The sequence below is a fragment of the Mus caroli genome, unplaced genomic scaffold (genome assembly GCF_978045245.1).
Source record: "Mus caroli unplaced genomic scaffold, Mus_caroli_1 scaffold_13, whole genome shotgun sequence".
Lineage (NCBI taxonomy): Eukaryota > Metazoa > Chordata > Mammalia > Rodentia > Muridae > Mus > Mus caroli.
The window spans coordinates 118,279,644-118,300,232 of NW_028227268.1; the positions used below are offsets into that span (position 1 = coordinate 118,279,644).

General features: G+C 53.8%; 1 protein-coding gene across 4 annotated transcripts in view; it reads left to right on the forward strand.

Annotated features, from left to right (window-relative positions):
* Window positions 1-4,050: 4,050 nt before the first annotated feature.
* Emid1 (EMI domain containing 1) overlaps window positions 4,051-20,589 on the forward strand; it is a 46,854-nt gene continuing 30,315 nt past the window's right edge. For all 4 annotated transcript variants that reach the window (XM_021177367.2, XM_085829129.1, XM_029483064.1 and 1 more), the window contains exons 1-3: window positions 4,051-4,151; window positions 11,705-11,818; window positions 12,183-12,286. In XM_021177367.2, coding sequence (XP_021033026.1) covers window positions 4,051-4,151; window positions 11,705-11,818; window positions 12,183-12,286 — 319 coding nt within the window. The remainder of the gene's footprint in view (window positions 4,152-11,704; window positions 11,819-12,182; window positions 12,287-20,589) is intronic.

The following is a 20,589-nucleotide window of genomic DNA, read 5'->3' on the forward strand; positions in this document are numbered from 1 at the left end:
TGAGCTGCATCCAGCAGGAGGGGTCCTGACCTCACTGGAGCAGGCATACACACACCTTTCCACATTGCTGAACACATTTCTAGGCCCCTGCTCAGCCTCTGACTGACCCTGCCTCCATCAATTTGGGATTTAAGTCAGATGAAATCTCAGTTAATGCCCTTTTGTCCCAACTTTAAATATCATTAAATATATCAGTTCTCACTTGATTAATTACTATTATTTATAATACATACTCATGCCGGAGTGTGGGTGCTCAAAAAACTACATAAAATGAGACCCCCTCAGTCCACTCTTGCTGACAGAGTGGGGTAAAAAGAGAAACAGAGTAAGGAACCCCAGGGAGGCAGGGAGGACTCAGGGCAGACGGAAAGACAGAGGGGGTTGGGAGAGAGGAAGTGACATTGTTTGGAAGACCTCTCCTAAATCCATCCCTTCATAGTTAAGAAAAAAAATCAGTCACAAGAAGTTTCAAGTCCCCCTGTTACCCCCATCTTCCAGATGGAGAAACTGAGGCCGGAAAAGGCCTTGTAGATGACTGAGAGCTCTTGCCCCCAATTTTGGTGCCCTGTCGCACAAGGATTTCTCATGACTTTTACTTTATCACCCCAGAAGGCCCAGGCTGCTTCTCTGGAGGAGTCAAGAGAAGGGCAGGAAGCCTCGTCAGCTCTAATTTATGATTTCCCGGCAGTTTCCTCCCCCTGCCTGCCAGCCTCAGCTGAGTAAGAGCAGCTAGCTCACTGAGCAGCCTGTGGGCTGCAAGTTCTCCCAGCCAGCCAGGCCTCCTCTGCCCAGCCCCAGGACACAGCCAGCCCTCCCTGACCATTTCCCCCAGCCCGGAAGAGTCTACAAGGCACTGCCTTTCTCTGAATAGCCTTTGGCGGCAGATAGATGAGGCCTGAACACCTGGGGCTATGGGCATGGATCAGATCAGCCAGGGCTGAGTCCTGCCCTGTTGCTGAGGACAGGCATTTCGGGTATCCTGAGCTAGACGGCTGTCTCATGGGACACAGTGGGGACAGGGGCAGTCCCGATCTGAGGTCCAGATGGAGTTCCCAGGGGAAAGGGGCCATGGCCCAGGTTTGTTTGGGACACAAGCATTTCCTGTTTGGACAAGGCTGGGTGGATGGCTGTTCCCCACAACCCATGGCTAGCTCTAAGAGGTTCCTCTGTGTGTGTCTCCTGCTGGCCTTCAGTGATCTAGCTCCCTGCCTGTCTACATGTGCTCAGTCCTCTTCAGCCTCCAGATGGAAGCCCAAGTCTGTGCCAAGTTCCCTCACCCCAAAGAACCCTCCTGTGGGGCTTGGCCAGAGGAGAGTATAGTGCTTGATTGGTAGCACAGGGCCTGCCCACCACACCCTGAGCCCTACACCTGGGAGCCAACTGCTGCCTCCCGGGTGGTAGAGCCTGGCCTGTGGTCAGCCTGGGGGAGCAGGGGGACAGAAGAAGCTGCTGTCAATGCTGACAGTTATGGTCTGGTTTTAGCAGGCAAGATCAGGCTCCAGGAGGGAAGCTTCAGTCACAGGGACAAGCCCTAAGACTCTCTCAAGCCAGTGACCACTCTCCCCCAGCTCAGTGGACACAGAAACCTCCAGTAAACCAAAAACCCATCCCCGATACGCATCCTGCCTTTCTGAACCTCGGGAGTGAGAGCTCACTGTTCAGCATCCGACCCCTAAGACCACCTCAGGGAAACAAAGGCTGTCTGTCTCACCTTCCCAGAAGAGGGGATGAGCCCTGTCACAGGTCACATGGCTCTCAGTGGGCACAGAACAGCCTGGTTATGTTGTAAATCAATATTCCAGACTATGGGTTTCCAACCTCAGTAAGTCAGGCACTTACTTCACTGTGGGAAAATGATAACAGCTTTTCCTGAGTCTTTCACAGGGAAAGGGGTCACCTAGAGCCGCAGGGAGCGTCTGGGTGTCCTAACGTACAGGAGTGTCTCCATTGGATTGCCAACTGGTGTTGGGCCTTCCTCCTGGCTGATGGCATGCACTACAGCATGCTCTTGGCAGTGCCTCTGGGGTGGAGGGGTCTGATCTTGGCCACTTGACTGGGGCCTCAGGCAGACCTGGATCCATCAGTAGGATGTGCATCTAGGGGCAGAATCAAGCTGTTAATCTGCCTGGGGCAAAAACAAGGCAAAGTTTGGGGGTATAGGCAAGGTCAGATAGGTTCAATTCCCAATACTGTACAAAACAAGACACACACACACCCCTGCAAGGCATAGCCAGGGAGTCAAGGGACTGACTGATTTAGTGTCAAAAGACAGCACACACCAAGTGCCAACGATCTTAGTGAAGGGAGGCAGGCACCCCTAAGGGGGCCAAGTTAGGCTCATGTCCATGCCCTTGGAGGGACCTGGGAGATTTGGAGAGCCATAAGCATCTGGGACATTATAAGTCTGCCCAAAGACCTACGAGGACCAAACAAGAAACTGAGTCTCAGATTCGGGGAAGACTTGTGTAAGCCAGCGTGGGCCGAACAGTTGAGAGACAGGGTTTGAACAGCACCTACTACATGGCCTCTTGGAGACAGGGCTGGCACTCTCTCTTCCTCTGCAAAGGACTCTGGTTATGCCCTGGTCCTGACTCTACCCACAGGTCCAAGAGAAGCAAGCCCCAGGACTCAGACTGTCTTTGTTTCTTCGCAGAGATGGGCATGCAACCACAGGAGCATGGCCCCTTGCACAGCTGAGCTGGGAAAAGATTCCCTGACCTAGGCTGCTCACTGCTGGGGTGAGCAGTAGATGTCTTCTGTGACTTCCCTTGGTGATGACTCTGCTTTTGTGTAGAACTGGGCACAGTATCAAACCCAGCATGCAGGAGGCAGAGGCAGACAGACAGACCTCTGTGAAATGAAAGCTAGCCATATTATATATATATGTGTGTGTGTGTAAGTGTGTGTGTGCATGAATATATATATATATATATATATATATATATATATATATATATATATATATATTTGTTCCAGACCAAGCCAGGATATATAGAGAACTCATCTAAAAAGAAAGAAAGAAAGAAAGAAAGAAAGAAAGAAAGAAAGAAAGAAAGAAAGAAAATCATACTTCATATACACACATACATAACATGCACACATGTACACAAACATGATATGCATGCATACAAGCATCTCACGTGTACACAGACATACATGCATACACATGCCCACCACACAAACACATACATTGTTCATTCAAATATGGCGTACATAAGCAAATACTGTCCATGCTCACAAACACATCGTGTACATGCAGATCCAGCACATACATGTATACAGCGCCGTGCATGCATACAACATTATCCATGCACACAAATAGTCTATCATGTCAGCACAGGCGAACTCCTCGCACCTGCTATGCCCCATGGAATGTGCCTGAGTCCCACCCAGGCCCTCTGCTCTCAGCCAGTCCTTACCTTAGGGAATGGGAAATTGAGGCCTATGCCAAAATGCTGTCTACACTTGTGCTTAGACCCCAACACTGAGATGAGGGGATTGTGGGTCTGTCAGAGTGCTCTGGGCCTTAGTGTCTCCCTGTAAAATAGGTATAAGGGTCACTGCACTTAGGGGACGCCCAGGGAGCACCTGAGCCTCGGGTTTCTCCTCCGTAACATGGGCGACCTAGCCAGCCCAGCACGGAGTGATGAAAGCTTTAGTCAGGGCAGGATGTATGGGGTGAGATGCCTGGGACAATGGCACAGCTCCCGCAGGAAGCCTGTGTTAGGTCGATGGGAAGATCCTGTGTGTTTCGGGAACCCAGTTCCGCAAAGATGTCAAAGATGTGCGTCCAGAGGCGATCGCTCTGGAGTGATGGGTTCGGGTCCTGGCAGCATTGCGGGGACGAGGGGGCGGGGGCGGCCAGGGCCTCAGTTTCCCAGTCTGCGGCTCAGGTGGGCACCTGGAGGGCGTCCTGGCGGGGGCGCGGACGGCTTCCGGGTTGGCGCGGGGCGGGGGGCGGGGGGCGAGGGGCGGGCGAAGCCGAGCGCCCCCGCCCTGCTCCGCCCGGAACCGGCTCTGCGCGCCCGCGGCTGCGGCAGGGACGACAGCATGGGCGGCCCGCGGGCCTGGACGCTGCTCTGCCTCGGGCTCCTGTTCCCGGGAGGCGGCGCCGCGTGGAGCGTCCCGGGCGCCCGGTTCTCCGGTCGCAGGTAAGTCTCCCCTAGCTCTGTGCAATCCCAGCACTGGGGTGAGGGAAGCGGACCCCAGCTCCGTGCAACCCCGAGACTGGGACAGGGACCCGACCCCAGCTCCGTACAATCCCGCGACTGGGACAGAGACCCGACCGCAGCTCTGTGCAACTTCGGGGTCTGGGACAGAGACCCGACCCCAGCTCCGTGCAAACCTAGGACTGGGACAGAGACCCGACCCCAGCTCCTTGCAATCCCGGGACATCGGAGGCAGTCCGAGACTGTTGCAGGGGCTCCATCGCTCATTTCTACACCATAAGCAGTGGGAGCAGGGGTTTGGCACGCTGTGCTCAGGATAGCCGGCTCACCTACTTCTGTATGAAAGAACAGACGGCCTCCCCTACTGAGATCCCGGAGGCCCCAGAAGGTGGACCCATGGCAATGCAACAGAGCTTCCCAGGACTTCTGTGGGTCTCGCCCAAGCCCCCCTCCCCTTCATGTACATGTAAAATGCCAGGGTCACCCCTTAGCCAGCCCTTCAGGATTCCTCTCCCTTTTCCCCTGCTACTGTCTTTTTTTTTTTTTTTTTAATATCCCAGTTATTTATTTCGCTCGGAGGAAGGACTGGGGTGGAGACTGCACAGTGGGTCAGTGTCAGAGGCCCCCTGGGACCTGGCATTTGGTTGGACCTTCCAAAAGCCTATGACTCTCTGCCGGCCTTTGTGGAGTGTTTCCCAGGATCGGGTCCTGTGGGGCTTTTTCTAGACAGTGCCTTCAAGACTGGAGGATGTAGGGAAACTTGTCCCCACTCAATAGAGGGGCAAACTGAGACTAATGTGCTCGTGGTGGGTATTCATGGAAGACCTGGGATTCAGCTCTCCCTTTCTGGACTCGATGGCAGAGTTTGAACCTGCCCTGGCCCCTGCTCTGCCTGTAGCCCCTGCCCCTGTCTCCAGGACAGACAATGTGGACTAACCAGGCCTCTTAGGCCTTTCAGCCCATTCAAAGGCCCGTGAGGGCCCCACCCCCTGTGGCCTCACTTCTTTCTTTTTAGAAGTTTCCCTTTCTTGTGGTCAGAGGCCAGCAACCTCCCCCCCCCCGAGCCCCCCCCCCCCCCCCGGGAGCTAGCAAAAGCAGGTGATGGGGTAGAGCAGGGGTAGAGCAAGCTCAGGGGTAGAAGTGGCTGAGGCAGCAGAGGTCAGGCAGTTAGCTGTCTGAGATGGGAACAGCCGTGTGGCAGATGCCACAGCACCCCTACAGTGTGCCAACCACAGCTGGTGTGGGCTGGCACTTTTCCTGCATCCATTGCTTCTAGAACCTTCCCAGCTGCCATCGAGGCTTGCTTCTCTTCTGCTGTCTGTTTTATAGAGAAAGAAACAAAGTCTCAGAGTGGGGAATTATCTGTCCCACTTCATAGAGTAAGCCCCCACATAAGAGGGATGAGGACTTGGGGCTTCCTGGGGTCAGACTTGGGGTGATGGGTGAGACACTGCCCTCCAGCCGGCCCAAGGCCACCACTTCCGAGTTGTATTCCGTGTCCCCGGCTTCCTGTGTGGGGACTCTGCCTGTGGGCAGGTGTCTGGGCTTCACCCAGTCTGTTCCTCTGTATAGTCTTGTCACAAAGCTCTTGCAGCAGCCCGCTCATACCCATTTTACAGACACAGAGACTGATGGCTGTGAACCTCAGTTTCCCCTTTTGCTTATCCTGTGTCTGAAGGTTTGTTCTGAGAGCGAAGACCAGCACAGGCCACCCACATTAGGGCCCCACTGGTTACCATCTTGAAGTAGGGTAGGGACCTAAAACCGGAGTTACCTGTGGACCTTGGCTGCCGAGACCTCCCCTCATGGCCCTGTCCCAGTATCTTGGAGACAGTATGAGGATGTTGCGCCTTGTCAACCCTCCCTCCACTCCCAGCCAGGCGCCCCGGGCACCCCTTGGCAGCTGAGGGACTGAAGGCAGAAAAGAGGCTTTGTGCTGAGGAGGGGGAGGCCCGGGAAGGCATCCAAGGGGCCACCCCCAACCCCAGGAATGTGGTGAGACTTTGAGCCCCTACAACTAGGATGCCCAGGGGCTCTGCAGAGCCACCTTGGAACACTTGGCTGCTGCCAGTCCGCATCCCATAGTAGGATGACTTTCTGGCCCTGTGACACCCCTCCCCGCCTCAGTCCTACTTCTCTGAATGGTTCCAGCATTCACATATCCCAGTTCTACGCCCACATGGCTAACCCAGGTAGGTGCCTCCTCTCAGACCCTCAGTTTCCCAATATGTTAAGCTCATGGAACCTTGTGAAGATATGACGCTAGTGCCCTGGGCCCCAAGGGAAGGCCCTGGCCCCCTCCAGCTGGGCTGTTGTCTGCCATAGCTGACTGTGGCACCCCAGGGCAGGACGAATGGACAGTAGGGGGAAGGCTTGCTGAGAGCACTGTGCATGAAAGCCAGTCTGCTCCCTCCATTTGCAGATGGGCACAGCAAGAAACTGTCCCGGGACTGGAGGTGCATCCGGTGGGGTTCAGGATGTGGCTCGGGTTCTGGCTCTTGTTACCCCACCCCCACCTCAGCCTCAGTTCTTTGCTCTTCTTTTCATAACGGCCCTTGGCCCCTGGCCTGCTTGGCTGCCTTCTGCAATTAGCTCCTATCTCTGTTCCGGATCGCAGCCCTGGGCCCTGTGGAGACAAAGTCCCCTGGGCCCCTCGCTGTGGGGAGTGGAGGGCAGTGTGTAGGTCCACTAGAGAGGGTGGCTGGTGCCAGGCTGAGCTGGTCTGGCCTGTTTTTTCCCCTTTGGTGGCCTCTGAAGGCTCTGGGGGTGCTGAGTGGGTCAAGGTGGGGTGGAGGCAGGAAGGGTTGTATTGTCTCCTTCCAGCCCTGCCCAGGCCCTACCTCCCAGCTCAGCCTTGCCTGGCTCTCAGGCACCTTATCACTGACCACACCCCAGGGAAGGAAGTCCTCAGGATGGTGGGCTGTCTCTCTGAAAGCCCTGGGTCTTCACTCTTCTGCCAGCCTACTGTGTTCAGTCACGCAGTCAATTAATAAACACCCCTGAGCAGGCCTGGGTTGACTTCTGTACGGACCTGGTCCCTGCTTAAGCTCTCTTCCCCGCACTTGTGGGAGAGAATATGGCTCAGAGCTGCTGTGCCTGTGTGGACCTTGAGGTTAAGACCCAAAGGATGCATAGGACTTGCCAGAGTGAGGGGGTGGAGCTCTGTAAATAGATTCTAAAGATCAAAGGGGGAGAGGGGCAGCTTGGCCACATGAACGCTCAAGAGGTGTGAGCAGAGTGAAGGACTGAAGCAGCGGGACTTGGGGACAATGCGGAGCCAGAGTGGACTGAATTCCATGGCCAGGGTGACCACACATGATAAATGCTTTGCAAAAAAAGCTGATTGCATGGACCATTGAGATGGCTCAGCAGGTAAAGGTGCTTGCTACCAAGCCTGATGGCCTGAGTTCAATTCCCAGGACCCACCTTAGAAGGAACAAACTGACTTCCACAAGTTGGCTTCTGACTTCCATACACATTTAGGCCTGTGCATATGTGTGCGCACACACATGCATGTAACATGCACACACACAGATGCATATACATACATGCATACAAATAAATATATATACATAGCAAACACACAAATGCACATGCAAATACATATACATATATGCACACACATGTGCACATATATAAATGTAAAAACAACAACAACAACAAGAAAACTCTCCTGATATTCCTGAAATATCAGCAAGAGGGGGCCTTACACTTATGCTGTGGCCTGTGAGCTTGACCACCAGGTGCTAACCTTGAACTCCACCTGGTCTAAGTGTCCCTTCCTCTATAAAATGTCTGGCCAGCTACTGGCTCCAAATGCCCTTCTCAGGGATTACAGAGTTCACCATGTAGCAAATACCAAAGAACAGCCTAAGACCATTAATTAAGGAAGGGGAAAAGTCCCCCTCTAGGGAAAAGGGCACACTATCCCTCGCCTGGTCCACAGCTTCGGGAGGGGATGGTCACATGCATGTGACGCATGGATGAATGTGCACAGACTCTAATGCATGCGAGCCCTGCTGCACCTGCCTCTGCCAGTTTGTGTATGAGCACATGTGTGTGCTTGGCGAGATATACAGCACTGTGCGCTTGTGTAGAAACACGCACAGGACATGACCTCTGTCTATCCACAGTGTGTGTGTGTGTGTGTGTGTGTGTGTGTGTGTGTGTGTGCATGCGTGTGAGATACGTTTGCATGGTGGGCAGGCTTTTCTGCAGGAACATGTAGTCTTGTGTGGGCTTTGATCTTTGTATACAAGTCTGTGTGCTTTGTGGGTCTGTGCATGCCCTTGCCCACACATTTCCAAGCCTTTGTAGGTACACATGCCCTCGAAAGTGCTTCCACCTGTGCGTGCCCACAGACACCCCCAAGCTGTATGTGTGAGCTTGCACACCACAGACAATGCTCATCTGGTTCCCAAGGGTCCCTGAGCCTCAGGCTTCTGAGCACTGCGCAGGTGATCCTCCCTCCCTTCCTTCACTCAGGAGTCCTGAACCAGCCTGAGTTGGGAGTCCCTGGAACCCTGAACTGGATGTTAGGTTTTACACACTTGCTTATGCTCCTACCTGCTGGATACAACCCAGCAGCCTGCAGGCCAGCTCCAGGGATCTGAGTCTCTACATGGTGGGGACTTGGTGTTTTTGTTTTGCTTTGTTTTTAAAATCTCTAAAATTATTGTGTGTGTTTGGGTTTGGGTATTCACACCCTTAATTCTGGCGCACTGGAGGAGGAGGCAGGTTGACCTCTGCAAATTTGAGGTCAGCCTGTTCTACATATTGAGTCCCAGGGCAGCTAAGACCAGACCACATAAAGAGACCTTGTCTCAAAAAAACAACTCTCTATATATCTATATATCTATATAGATATATAGATGTAGATGTAAAAATAGATATATAGATACCTTGTGTGTGTGTTGGTGTGTTGGTGTGTGTGTGTCAGTGTGTCGGTGTGTGTGTGTCGGTGTGTGTGTGTCGGTGTGTTGGTGTGTGTGTTGGTGTGTCGGTGTGTGTGTGTCGGTGTGTTGGTGTGTGTGTGTCGGTGTGTTGGTGTGTGTGTGTCGGTGTGTGTGTGTGTTGGTGTGTGTGTGTCGGTGTGTCGGTGTGTTGGTGTGTGTGTTGGTGTGTCGGTGTGTGTGTGTTGGTGTGTTGGTGTGTGTGTGTTGGTGTGTCGGTGTGTTGGTGTGTGTGTTGGTGTGTCGGTGTGTGTGTGTCGGTGTGTTGGTGTGTGTGTGTCGGTGTGTGTGTTGGTGTGTGTGGGGTGTGGGTGTGCTGGTGGTACGGGTCACACTAGTGTGGAGGTAACTCTGGGAAGCTGGTTTTCTTTCCACCCTTATGCAGGTTCCAGGGATTCAACTTTGATCCTCAGGCATTTACAGCTCAGCCGTTTGCCATTCTTTTTTATTTTTCTGAGGTGGGAGTGAGACTCCTGGGCTAGGCCAAGAGACTCAGCCTTCAGAGTGCAGACACAGCTAGTGGCATGAGCGTGGCTAGGGACTGCCGTGGATGGAGCCATGGTCCTCCTTTGCACCCTTGGGACCTGCTGTGCTTATTCACCCATCCCCTACTCTCCTTACCTTGCAGAATTAGGCAGCTGGTTTGTGCCTTTCCCGTGTCCCCCTCTGTGGATGTGAGAAAGGTCAGGCCCTGCCTCACTGATCCTGATGTCGCCTCTCTGGGACAGCACAGATGACCGACCCGTCTGAATGCCAGATTGCACACACTGGGCACTTACTACATGCTAGGGATGTTTAGATGGTTCTCTACTAAGCCAGAAAGATGTCCCTCCATTTTAGAGAGGAAACTGAGGCCCCTGGAAGAGAAGACAGCATGTCATCAGGTTGAGGCACAGAGCCCGAGTTGAGCCCAGGCTTGGCCTTTGGCTCCATCTCCTCCCTGAGTTGGTTGAGACATGGTCCGTGGTTCTGTGAAGGTCCCAGCCTGGGAACCTGCTGACCTTGAGCTCAAGGCCACAAAGAGCCTCTGCTGGGGAAGACAGCCGAGGCTGGGAAAGGCCACCTGACACCATCTCCTCCTTCCTGTGCCCCAGCAAATTACCCTGGGCTCCTGACCTCAGGGCTGAGGGCTGCTGAACACCTGGAATGTCCCTGTCCCCCACCCTGCACCAGTCCAGCAGCCCCTACCCCCACCCAGCTGCCCTACCTCTACCACCCCAGGAGAGCCAGCCTCAGTGTGTAAGGGAGTTCCCCTCATCTCTCTGGCCTTGATAGAACCAGCCAAGTGGAGGAAATGTCCAGGGGGAGGGAAGCTGACGGAAAGGGCAGCAGGGCTTGGCAGGAGCACTTCCTGACCCAGGGAAAGGTGACGATTGGCCCAGTGCTGAGAGCAGCTATAAGGTCACGGCAGAAGGCTAGGCCTCCATGGGCTAACCTGAGAACCAGCTGACACACACAGCCAGAAGCTTACAGAAAGAACGAGAGCTTGTGAAATGGTGCACGCCTGTGGTCCCAGAGTTAGGAAGCAGAGGCAGGAGGATCATTGGGACTAGCCTGGAATACTTAAAGAGATTCTGTCCTTGTTTTTTGTTTTTTGGGGGGTTTTTGGTTTTTTGGGTTTTTTTGTTTTGTTTTGTTTTGTTTTTGTTTGTTTGGTTTTTTTGTTTTTTTGGTTTTTTTTTTTTTTTGGTTTTTCGAGACAAGGGTTTCTCTGTATAGCCCTGGCTGTCCTGGAACTCACTCTGTAGACCAGACCGGCCTCGAACTCAGAAACCCACCTGCCTCTGCCTCCCAAGTGCTGGGATTAAAGGCGTGCGCCTCCACTGCCCGGCAGAGATTCTGTCTTAAATAAACAACCACCAAAATAAACAGAGACAGAGACAAGCAAGCTCTCCGTTTCCGCACATGCGTAGATAGGTGTGCATGGCCATAGGATAAACGATCCTTGTCAAACTGTCACCTCTGGGGCAGAGAGAGCATTCATTGTCCTTCTCAGACACCCACAACAGCCTGCCTTGGGACACTTGCTGCACCAGAGCTGTACCTGGCCTTCTGCTGTTCCTTTATTTACGTTCTTGCACCCTGACGTAAGGGCCACTTCACACATGGGGAAGACTGAGGGAGGCTACAGTGGTCTCTGTGGGTAGCTGCCCGTCCAGCTCCAGGGGACCCCACAGCTTGCCTCTTAATCCCTGACTGAAAATGTTTCTCCTAAGAAAGAAGTGAAGATTCTGTAACTTTGAAATGGTATGCTTCAACTGGTTCAGCTGGCGGAGCAGGAGCTCAAGGTTGGCGAGCAGACACAGAGGAGGCAGAGCCCCAGTGACTAGACCCTGCCCCACCCACCCTGTTCCTTCAGCTTGCTCTCTAAGGCCTCCTGGGAGCCCCCAGGATGCAGTTAGGGCCATTGAGTTCACCCACAAACTGCAGGCTCTGTAAAGCCTTCACCTAAAAGACACAGAGAGCCCAGTGGTATCTCTGACTGGAGACTAGGGGCTCGGGAAAACACATGGTCCCCTCCACCCCATCCTCTTAGTGTCCTGGACCTGCCCCTTGAGCTTCCCTTCTGTGGGTTTGTCTCAGGAACTGGTGCTCCTACGTGGTGACCCGGACTGTCTCCTGCCATGTGCAGAATGGTACCTACCTCCAGCGAGTGCTACAGAACTGCCCATGGCCCATGGGCTGCCCTGGGAACAGGTGAGCAGAATTATAGTGGGGACAGAACACTGACTCTGCAGGTTGGGGCCCAACACGGGTGAAGGCCTGGGTGATTGCATAGGGTGCCCGAGAAGGCTGGGGGCCTCAGATGGGTGGGACAAAGGCAGCATTGTGTAAGGAGGAAACTTCAGAGCTCTGAGCAGCACAGTTAGGGCAGGCTAGCCCAGCCAGCAGCGGAAATCCAGACCCTCATGGTCATGGTGGTTAGTAAAGACTGAAACCCAAGAATGGAGGTGGAAGAGGATCTGGAAAGCTGGATTTGTCTCGGGGGTGGCACCTTTCCTGCGGCGGGAATGGTAGTGGCAGACCCTGTCTGAGCAAGGGTACCTGGCCTTTCTTTCAGCTACAGAACTGTGGTGAGACCCTTGTACAAAGTGACGTACAAGACAGTGACGGCCCGAGAATGGAGGTGCTGCCCTGGACATTCAGGGGTGACCTGTGAGGAAGGTAGGACCTGGGACCTGGGGCCTGGGACAGATTGTGAAGTGCCTCCCATGCCATCGGGCCCCTTAGTGACCGCTGCCTCTTCAGGACCCAGGAGATTCTCATATCTGTTGTGCCACCTCCTTTGAAGTCCTGCCACCCCGTGCTGGGTTGTTTGTTTGTTTGTTTCCAACTTGTGTTAGCCAGCTTCCCATCACTGTGACAGAACACTTCTGGCAATGCATTTACAGAGCAAAAGGGTTTATTCTGGTTCACATTTTGGTCTTTGGGCTTCAGGCCTGAGGAGGAGGCACATCATGGCAGGAGCACATCACATGACTAATGTAGAAAAACAGTTTCTTGTAGCCCAGGTTAGTCTTGTACTTTCTGTGTAGCCAAGGATAACCTCAAACTTCTGTCCCTCTTTTCTCCATCTGTCAGCGCTGGGGTTATAGGTGTGTGCTACCATGCTAGGTGCTTTATGCACTTTGGGCAAACATTCGAACAACTCAGCCACATCCCCAGCCCATCGGCCCCACCTCTTAAAGGGAACACCGACAGTGCCACCCCGAGGGCCAGAGTTTCAGCTTTCAGCCTGTGGGATGTTGAACACTCAGGCTCTGCACTGGAGAAATCCATCCAGATGCTCCCAGAGGGTAGCAAAGCCCACGGCATCTGGAGGCCAAGAGCTATCTGAGCCTGGTAGGAAGAGGGGGTCAGTGCATCATACCCTGCATCAGAAGAGACAAGTTAATGAGCACCCAGAGCAGATGACAGAGTTGGACCTCAAACCCTGTGTGCCTGGTTCTGTTATCTTGAGTCTTTGGGATACATTCATCCACGTCCCATCCTGGGGTCCCCTTTCACACATTCCCCATCTGCGTGTTATTTGGGGGGTGGCTCAGCACCGGAGCCTGCAGCTCTCTCTGGGCCTTCCTGTCTCTTGTGCTGCTGGGCTCTGGGCTGCTTCACTGCCTGGTTGAGCCCATGGCAGCAGGGGTGAAAGGGTCGGGTGCTTCACACCCAGGGGTGGCCCTACTGGGAATAAAGTGGCCCGGAATCAGCCTGAGAACCTGGCTTTAGAGAAGGCCCCACAGCACACAGATATGTCCCGATTCCATAAACTGGGACACATAAGCGGGGCTCTGCATCAGGGGAGCAAGGAGCTGAGTGAAGCCCCACCTCCTGCCAACTCACGATGGAGAAACTGAGGGCAGAGAGGTGGAGTTAAAGGCCCATAGTCCACTTCGAATGGGGTAGGGCTCATCAATAGAGTCCTTGCCTAGCGCATACAAAGCTCTGTGTTCCATCGCTAACATGCAGCTGAAGATAGGGATAACACTGGGCCCAAACTGACAGAAAAACAAGTTAGGAGAGGATTGCACAGGTCTGAGACAGGGGTCTCCAGTGGAGCTGGAGAGGAACAGAGCGGCCATGCCCTAGATCAAACACCCTGCAGGGGAACCATGCAGTCAATGTGGGCAGCTAGAAGCCTGGACCAGTGTCCTCCCCACCAATAGAAGAGAAGGTAGGTGTCCCAAGGGTAGAAAGGAAAGCTGGCTGCTAGGGGCAGCTGCCAGGGAGACCACAGGGGTACTGTGGGCAAATCCCAGGGTGTGGGAGCTCAGGTGAGGCTTTATCAGGCAGTAGCTACTTTTATACCTGGGATCTTGGCGAGCAGGTGAGGGAGGCTAGAGGACATGTGTGGGCAGCTGCAGGAAGCTGTGTGCCAGCCACTCTCAGGGTCTACCACTCCCTCTGTGGGGCCTTCAGGTCTCAGCCTGAGGACAGGGTACTCAGAGCTTCTGAGCCAGGCCAGCTTCACCATCCACCAGCTGTGAACCCTTAGCTCAGAACTCCTCAAGCGTTACACAAGAGCCCTGGCCTGCAGGACAGCCATCTAAGCAGTGTGCCTATCTACAGTGTACATGTGTGTATCTGTGTCTGTGTGTCTCTGTGTGTGTAGTGGGTAGCAGGGCAGGGCATGGTGGTGCACACCTTTAATACCAGCATTTCAGAGACAGAGGCAGGCAGATTTTTGTGGGCTCAAGGCCAGCTTGGTCTACATAATGAGTTCCAGAACAGCCAGAGCTACACAGTGAGACCCTATCTCAAAACCAAACCAAACCAGGGTGTGTGTGAGTATTTAGTAAAGGGCGCCAGGCTGTCAGGTGCACTTACAGCAGTCTGGGCTCTCCATCTGAACCTCAGGGCCCTCACCTGTGAGGTTGTTGAGTCTGAGAATGGAGTCCACTTCCCTGGACTTGAAATTAGGCTGTGTGCCAGGCTGCATGGTGGTAGATGGGACAGGGGGGCTGTTCCCACCTACAAGGCTGGAGCTAAGGAGTGTAGGTGTCCAGCCCAAATATTCTGGGAAACTGTTCTGGGAGTAGGGGTTGGGAGGCATGGGGACATTTCCAGCCCAGCCTGGCCTCTGCCCTTCCTCCCACAGCTGGATTTAGGCCACCCTCTCCCAGCTGCTTCCCCTGATGTCGGCTGTTCTATGGCCGTCCCATGACTGTGACATGACCCTGGGCTCCAGAGCTGCATCACCAGCAGCAGCAGGGACTGGAACAGCCACAGAGGAAGGCAAGCACTGCCATTCCAGATTCACAAAAAGAAAGTGGACAGTTGTGCCTGGCACCTTTTACATACTCCAGATAAGTCTCGCCTGTGCTGGGTGAGGATTCCACGCTGGACCTGGCCCCTCAGCCAGACGCTCGCCCAGCCGGTGACTGTACTGCTGGTGGGCTGGACTGCTTTCTGTATATTAGGAATGGGGACAGAGAATGAGGACAATCTCAGTCACTGTTTGTGACTACCAGTGAAGGTCCCTATTACAGATGACACTGTGAGGCTCAGAGACGGGAAGAGACCAGCCTGGGCATAAGAGAGCCAGAGTTGAGACTCACCTATCCTATGGTCCTTCCAGGCTTTGAGAGGAAGCAGTATAGCTAAAAATGACTTGGCCCAGGCATACCTGGCCACCTACTTGTGGAAACAATGGATGAGAAAGATCCAAGGTCAAAACATGCTACACAGGCAGGGCAGGCAGAGAGTTGGCCCAGTGCCAGGGCCCTGGCTGGAGGAAGAGCGTATCAGTCACATCCCTTGGACCAGCGCCTGAATCTGTGAGAAGGTGGGGCTGCTGCAATCTGCCCCATACTCCTCCTCACCACATCACTCTGCCAAAGGGCTGCCTGCAGTCCTGCTGTGCACCAGTCCCATAGTCCAGATGATAAAGCTTAGGCCCTCGGAGGCTGTGGGCATGTAAGTAGTGTAGGCGGGTTCTCTCCAGTGGCATCCTGCCCCAGTCCTTCCTACAACGACAGTGATAAGGGGACAGGGAAGCCGCCACTGTCCTCTGTGTCATCACAGTGAGGATCAGACAGGGGAAAGCCACTCAAAGTGGGTTAAACTGCCTCTGGAGTGGGGTTTGCGCTCTGCGGCAGGTAGCACAGCTGGAGACATCCAAGGGAGCACGCTCAGACAGGAGGGGTACTGTGAGCACCTCCAGACGGAAAATTGGAGAAGCTGGGGCTCACCCTCCTCTGTTCATGGCTCCTTTGGGGATGTGGAGCCTCTGCCTCCCTTCATTGGTTCACTGTCTTCCACTATGTCTTTCTCTTCCCTTTCTGGGACCCCCACAACCTTTGTTCTCTGTGGTGGGAAACCAGAGATGGACATTCACTTAGCTATCCCAGCCCCAAAGCCTCGGAGCAGAAGTGAGGCAGGTCGTGGCCATGCCCTTCCAGGGCCCCTCAGCTTCCCTCTCCACTTTCCAGGGCTGGGCACATCCCACGCATGGTCTGTCTTGTGCCAGCCAGGTGCCAGGTACAGAGCCAAACCTGTGCTTTGCCTTATAGGCTGAGTCCTGAGGGCTAAATATTGAGCCACCCCACCTCTGACCACCACACATCACTCCCATTCCATCTGGTAGACTCAACCATCCCCTTCCCTTCCTGCCGCTCCCCCTGGGTACTGTCCTTCTACCTTCCCAGAACACCCAGCTTCATACCACACACACCCTGTACCTGACACTCATACCAGCCTCCTGCCTGTGCTCTGGGGCTTTTACAGTGGCTGTCTCGTCCCCTTGGTGCTCCTAGGAGAGGCTGACTGAGCTCGCCCCACTCTGCCGGTGTTGGCTCCTTTAGCTCCACTGCCCAGAACGGATCTGGCAGAAAGTGAGTGTGTAAAAACTAAAGGAAACTTGCCTACCCTGAACAGGCCAGGCGCATAGCAAGTCTTCTCAGAGGCCCCCTGGTTAGGCTGGAGGGGTCTTAGAGCTGAGAGCCCCAGCTCTGACCTAAGCCCTGGCTTAAGCCACCGGCTGGTCATGGACAAATATTTACATTTGCAAAGTAAATTCACACAGGAGACATGACCCAGCTAGAAAGGCTGTAGCCATGCGATCTGTGTGGTCACTGACCCAGGTGAGCCCGGATGGTCCGATGTGACCAAGGAAGCCTCCCCCAGTGGCTCTGCTCTTTGGCCAGAAAGGTCACAGCGTTGAGGGAGCCCAGAGACCCCCAAACTTCTTCCATACTCAGTCTCAGTTCAGGGCAGGGTCTAACCCAGTCTACCCGTCCTACTGTATAAACGGGGCAGAACCCTCCTCTCTGGGTCTCCATTCTTCTGTGCCCTGGCATGTGGAAGATTGCTTGCTACAGGAGTGGGGCACAGGGCTAGAAACTGCAGAGTACACCACCAGCCTTAAAGGGGCCAGCACACTGAGCAATGAGCACTTCAGCAGGGCTTCGGCCCTGGCGGGAGACCTGGGCTGACTAGGAGGACTTCCAGAGGAGGTGACATAGGAGTCGTAGCTGTAGGAATTAGGGCCTGCGATGTACACAGGTAGATGGTTGGGGACCTTGATGTAGTGGAGGTGCCCCAGAGTCAGTGTGATCCCTGGTTCATGGTCTCCTGGGATAGAATATGGTGTTAGAGGAGGATTTCAGGGCAGGGAGGCCTCAACTATGAGCCTGCTTTAGGGTCTCTGGCCAAACACCAAGGGGAGGGATGGAATGTCTTAGCCATAGCAGGCCATCCCTACCCACAGCATCTGTACTAAGCTGTGTACACTAATGGGCCCTCTTACAGCAGGGCACGGCTCCAGAAGTGTTCTTGTATGTTTATCAGAGCTTGGGAGGTTTGGCTGGTTTCTGTGAACTCTGAATGTAAGCTCAGTATCTTTGGTCCTCTCTGAGTTTTGTTGTTTCCTTAAACTTGCCTTTTCTTTCTTCTCTGCTTTGCTGCTAGGGATGGGACTCAGGGCCTTGCCTGTGCTGGGCCAGCCGTCCAACACTGAGCTGACCACTCTCCAGCCCTACACTTAATTTTTTTTCTTTTAGATTTACTTACTTTTACGAGTGTTCTGCTTGTATGTGTGTGTGTGTGCATCAGATCCTCTGGAACCGGAGTTACAGACAGTTGTGAGCCATCATGTGGGTGCTGGGAACTGAACCTAGGGCCACTGTAAGAACAAGTGCTCTTAAGCCAGGCAGTGATGGTGCACACCTTTAACCCCCCGCACCCAGGGGGCGGGGCAGGCAGATCTCAGAGTTCCAGGCCAGCTTGGTCTACAGAGAGAGTTCTAGGACAGCCAGGGCTACACAGAGAAACCTTGTCTGGGGAGGTGGGGACGGGGAATAGTGCTCTTAGCCACTGAGCCATCTCTACAGCCCCTTTTATAATCTCTCTCTCTCTCTCTCTCTCTCTCTCTCTCTCTCTCTCTCTCTCTCTGTGTGTGTGCATGCGTGCACGTGTGCTCGTGCATATGTTAATGCAGGTATCCAGTGGAGCTGCAGTTATAGGGGTTGTGAGCCAAACAATGTGGATGATGCTGGGGACCACACTGGAGTCCTCTAAAAGAACAATGGGCACTTTCAGCCACTGAGCCTTCTCAGACCAGGCTGGCCTCAAACTCCTGGTTTCCTGCCTCACCCTCTGAAATGCTGGACGTGCAGGTGTTGCACCACCATATCCAACTAAACCTTCCTTTCTAATTGAAATTCACAATCATGTTAAGCTATTTTGTGGGTACTGCTGCTCCAGGTATGTGTATATATGTACACATGTGTGTACATGCATGTATGAAATGTGTATGTGCATATGTGAGTTTTCACATGTGTGTATAATGTATGTGTGTATGTGTGTATGCATGGGTATGTGTGACACGTGTGTAGATATGTATGTGTACACATGTGTGGGCAAGCACAGGTGTGTACTTCTGGAGGCTGGAGCTTGATATTAGATGTCTCCCTCGCTCTCCCTACTTTTCTTTTGAGACAGGGCCTCCCACTGGCCCTGGAGCTCGGCAATCAGCTAGGCTGGGCTGCCGTAAGCCTCGGGTCCCCCCTCCTGTCTCCACATCTCCAGCACAGGGATTATAGGCATGTATACCACAGACAGCTTTTACACGGGTGCTAAGGCTTGAACTCTGCACAGCGAGCACTTTGCTAACTGGGCCCCTCCCCCTCGGCCCTGTTGGCCATTTTTTCTAGTTCTTAATGGCTCTTGGCTAAATATCCCAAACCAAATTCTTTGGAAAATGACTTCCAGCCACAAGTCAGTAACTCGGGGACACCCTGTGTGCCACAGGAGCATCTGTGTGCTGAACCTCAGGGCTGCTGTGTCTGTCACCTGCATGGTTTGGCCAGCTCGTGCTCTTCCGGGGAGTGAATGGCTTTCTGGCCTGTGTGTGAGTGTGCTCACAACTGAAGTTTTATCAAGGTGCCTGCAAGACTTTTCTTGGCAAGTACAAGATAGCTAAGGTCCTTGTCCTGGTGTGACAGGAGCTGAAGTCAAGGGACAGACAAGTGCCAGTCGTCTGGGAACTGCTATAATCAGTACATCTTCAATAGCACGCACACATAGAAAGTGCTGTGGGGAAAAAAGGAAAAAGAGGCTAGCTATGGTGGTACGCACTGCTAATCCTAACGCTAAGGAGGCTGAGGCAGGAGGATTAAAAGTCTGAGGCCAGCCTGGGCTACATAGGGAGAGCCTCCTCTAAAATTAAGAAATAAAGCTAGACGTGGTGGTACACACCTGTAATCGTGACATTTGGGAGGTGAGGCACTTCATTCCTCTGCCTCGGTTTCCCCAGGAGGAAAACAGGAAGGATTCTATTCGCCCATCCATAGGGCTGTTCCTAGGACCAGGGGAGGGCACCGTGTCCCCGTCTGTTAGAACTGTATAGTCCCCGTTCACAGTGGCAAAAACAAAACAAGACATATGTGGGGGATGCTTGGGTTGTGCAAAATCAGCATGTGTATGTGTGTGTGTATGTGTCTGCGTGTATGCGTGGGTGCATGCGTGGGTGCACTCACTGAACACAAGTTAGCTGCAGTAGCCACCTCTTGTGGAGCTGTGCTGGACCATGGAACCCACTGGGCACAAATCCTGCTCCACAGTGGAATGTCCCCTCTATAGGCATCCCCCCCCATCCTTGCCTCTATCCAGGGCTGCAAACCCCCATTTCTATATCCTGTACCTGAGCAAGTTGCAGGCCTCTGGAAATCTTAGGTAAGTCGCCCAGCCTGAGCAAAAATCCATGAGCACACTGGGACCCGGAGCAGGGCCAGGCAGCCTCCCTGCTGGGGGCTGGCCAGAAAGACCCGTCTGGTTTGGATTGCCGGTGCCTCTCACTCCCTGCCTCAGCCCACAGCCCATGTCCAAGCAGCCAGGCTGGTGCCTTATTTGGGTCATGTCTCCCCCATGGATGGCACTTCATGGCCTTAAAAGGCAGGCATGGGGGGCTGAGGAGGGCAGTTACCACTGTTGGCTGGAGAGTTCCTCCAGTTGCGCCATCCACCCTTGGCTTGGCTAGCCGGCCCCTCCAGCTGTGTGGAAAACCAGGCCCGTGAAACCAGACCGAGCAGGCTGTGTGCGGAGTGGGTAGGCTCCTGGAACAGGCAGCCAGCCTCCCTCTGGCTTTCATTTAAAGATGTAAAGTCACCTTGGCCTTTTCTTAGCGAGTGGGGTATGAAGAGCAAGCATGGCAACCAGCACAAGGCCATTATTGAGCACCTCCTGTGTACCTGGGCCCTGTCTATGCGTGGTAGACCCTTTGCATGTATCACCCTATCCTGGCCTTGACAAACAACAACAGGCCTTGCTGTGCTGTTTTACCGATGGGATGATAGGTAGGTCCAGAGAAGACATCACACAGATCAGGAAATAGAAAGCTGGAAGCTGAGCTTGTCAGCTCCAAACTCTTAGCTCTGTCACTAGCTGGGGTCATTGGGGCAACCTTCAGCTTTCTGTATGGCCCCACAGATGGTCACCCCATCAAGCAGGCTGCCTTGACCCTGCCTCTTTGCTGT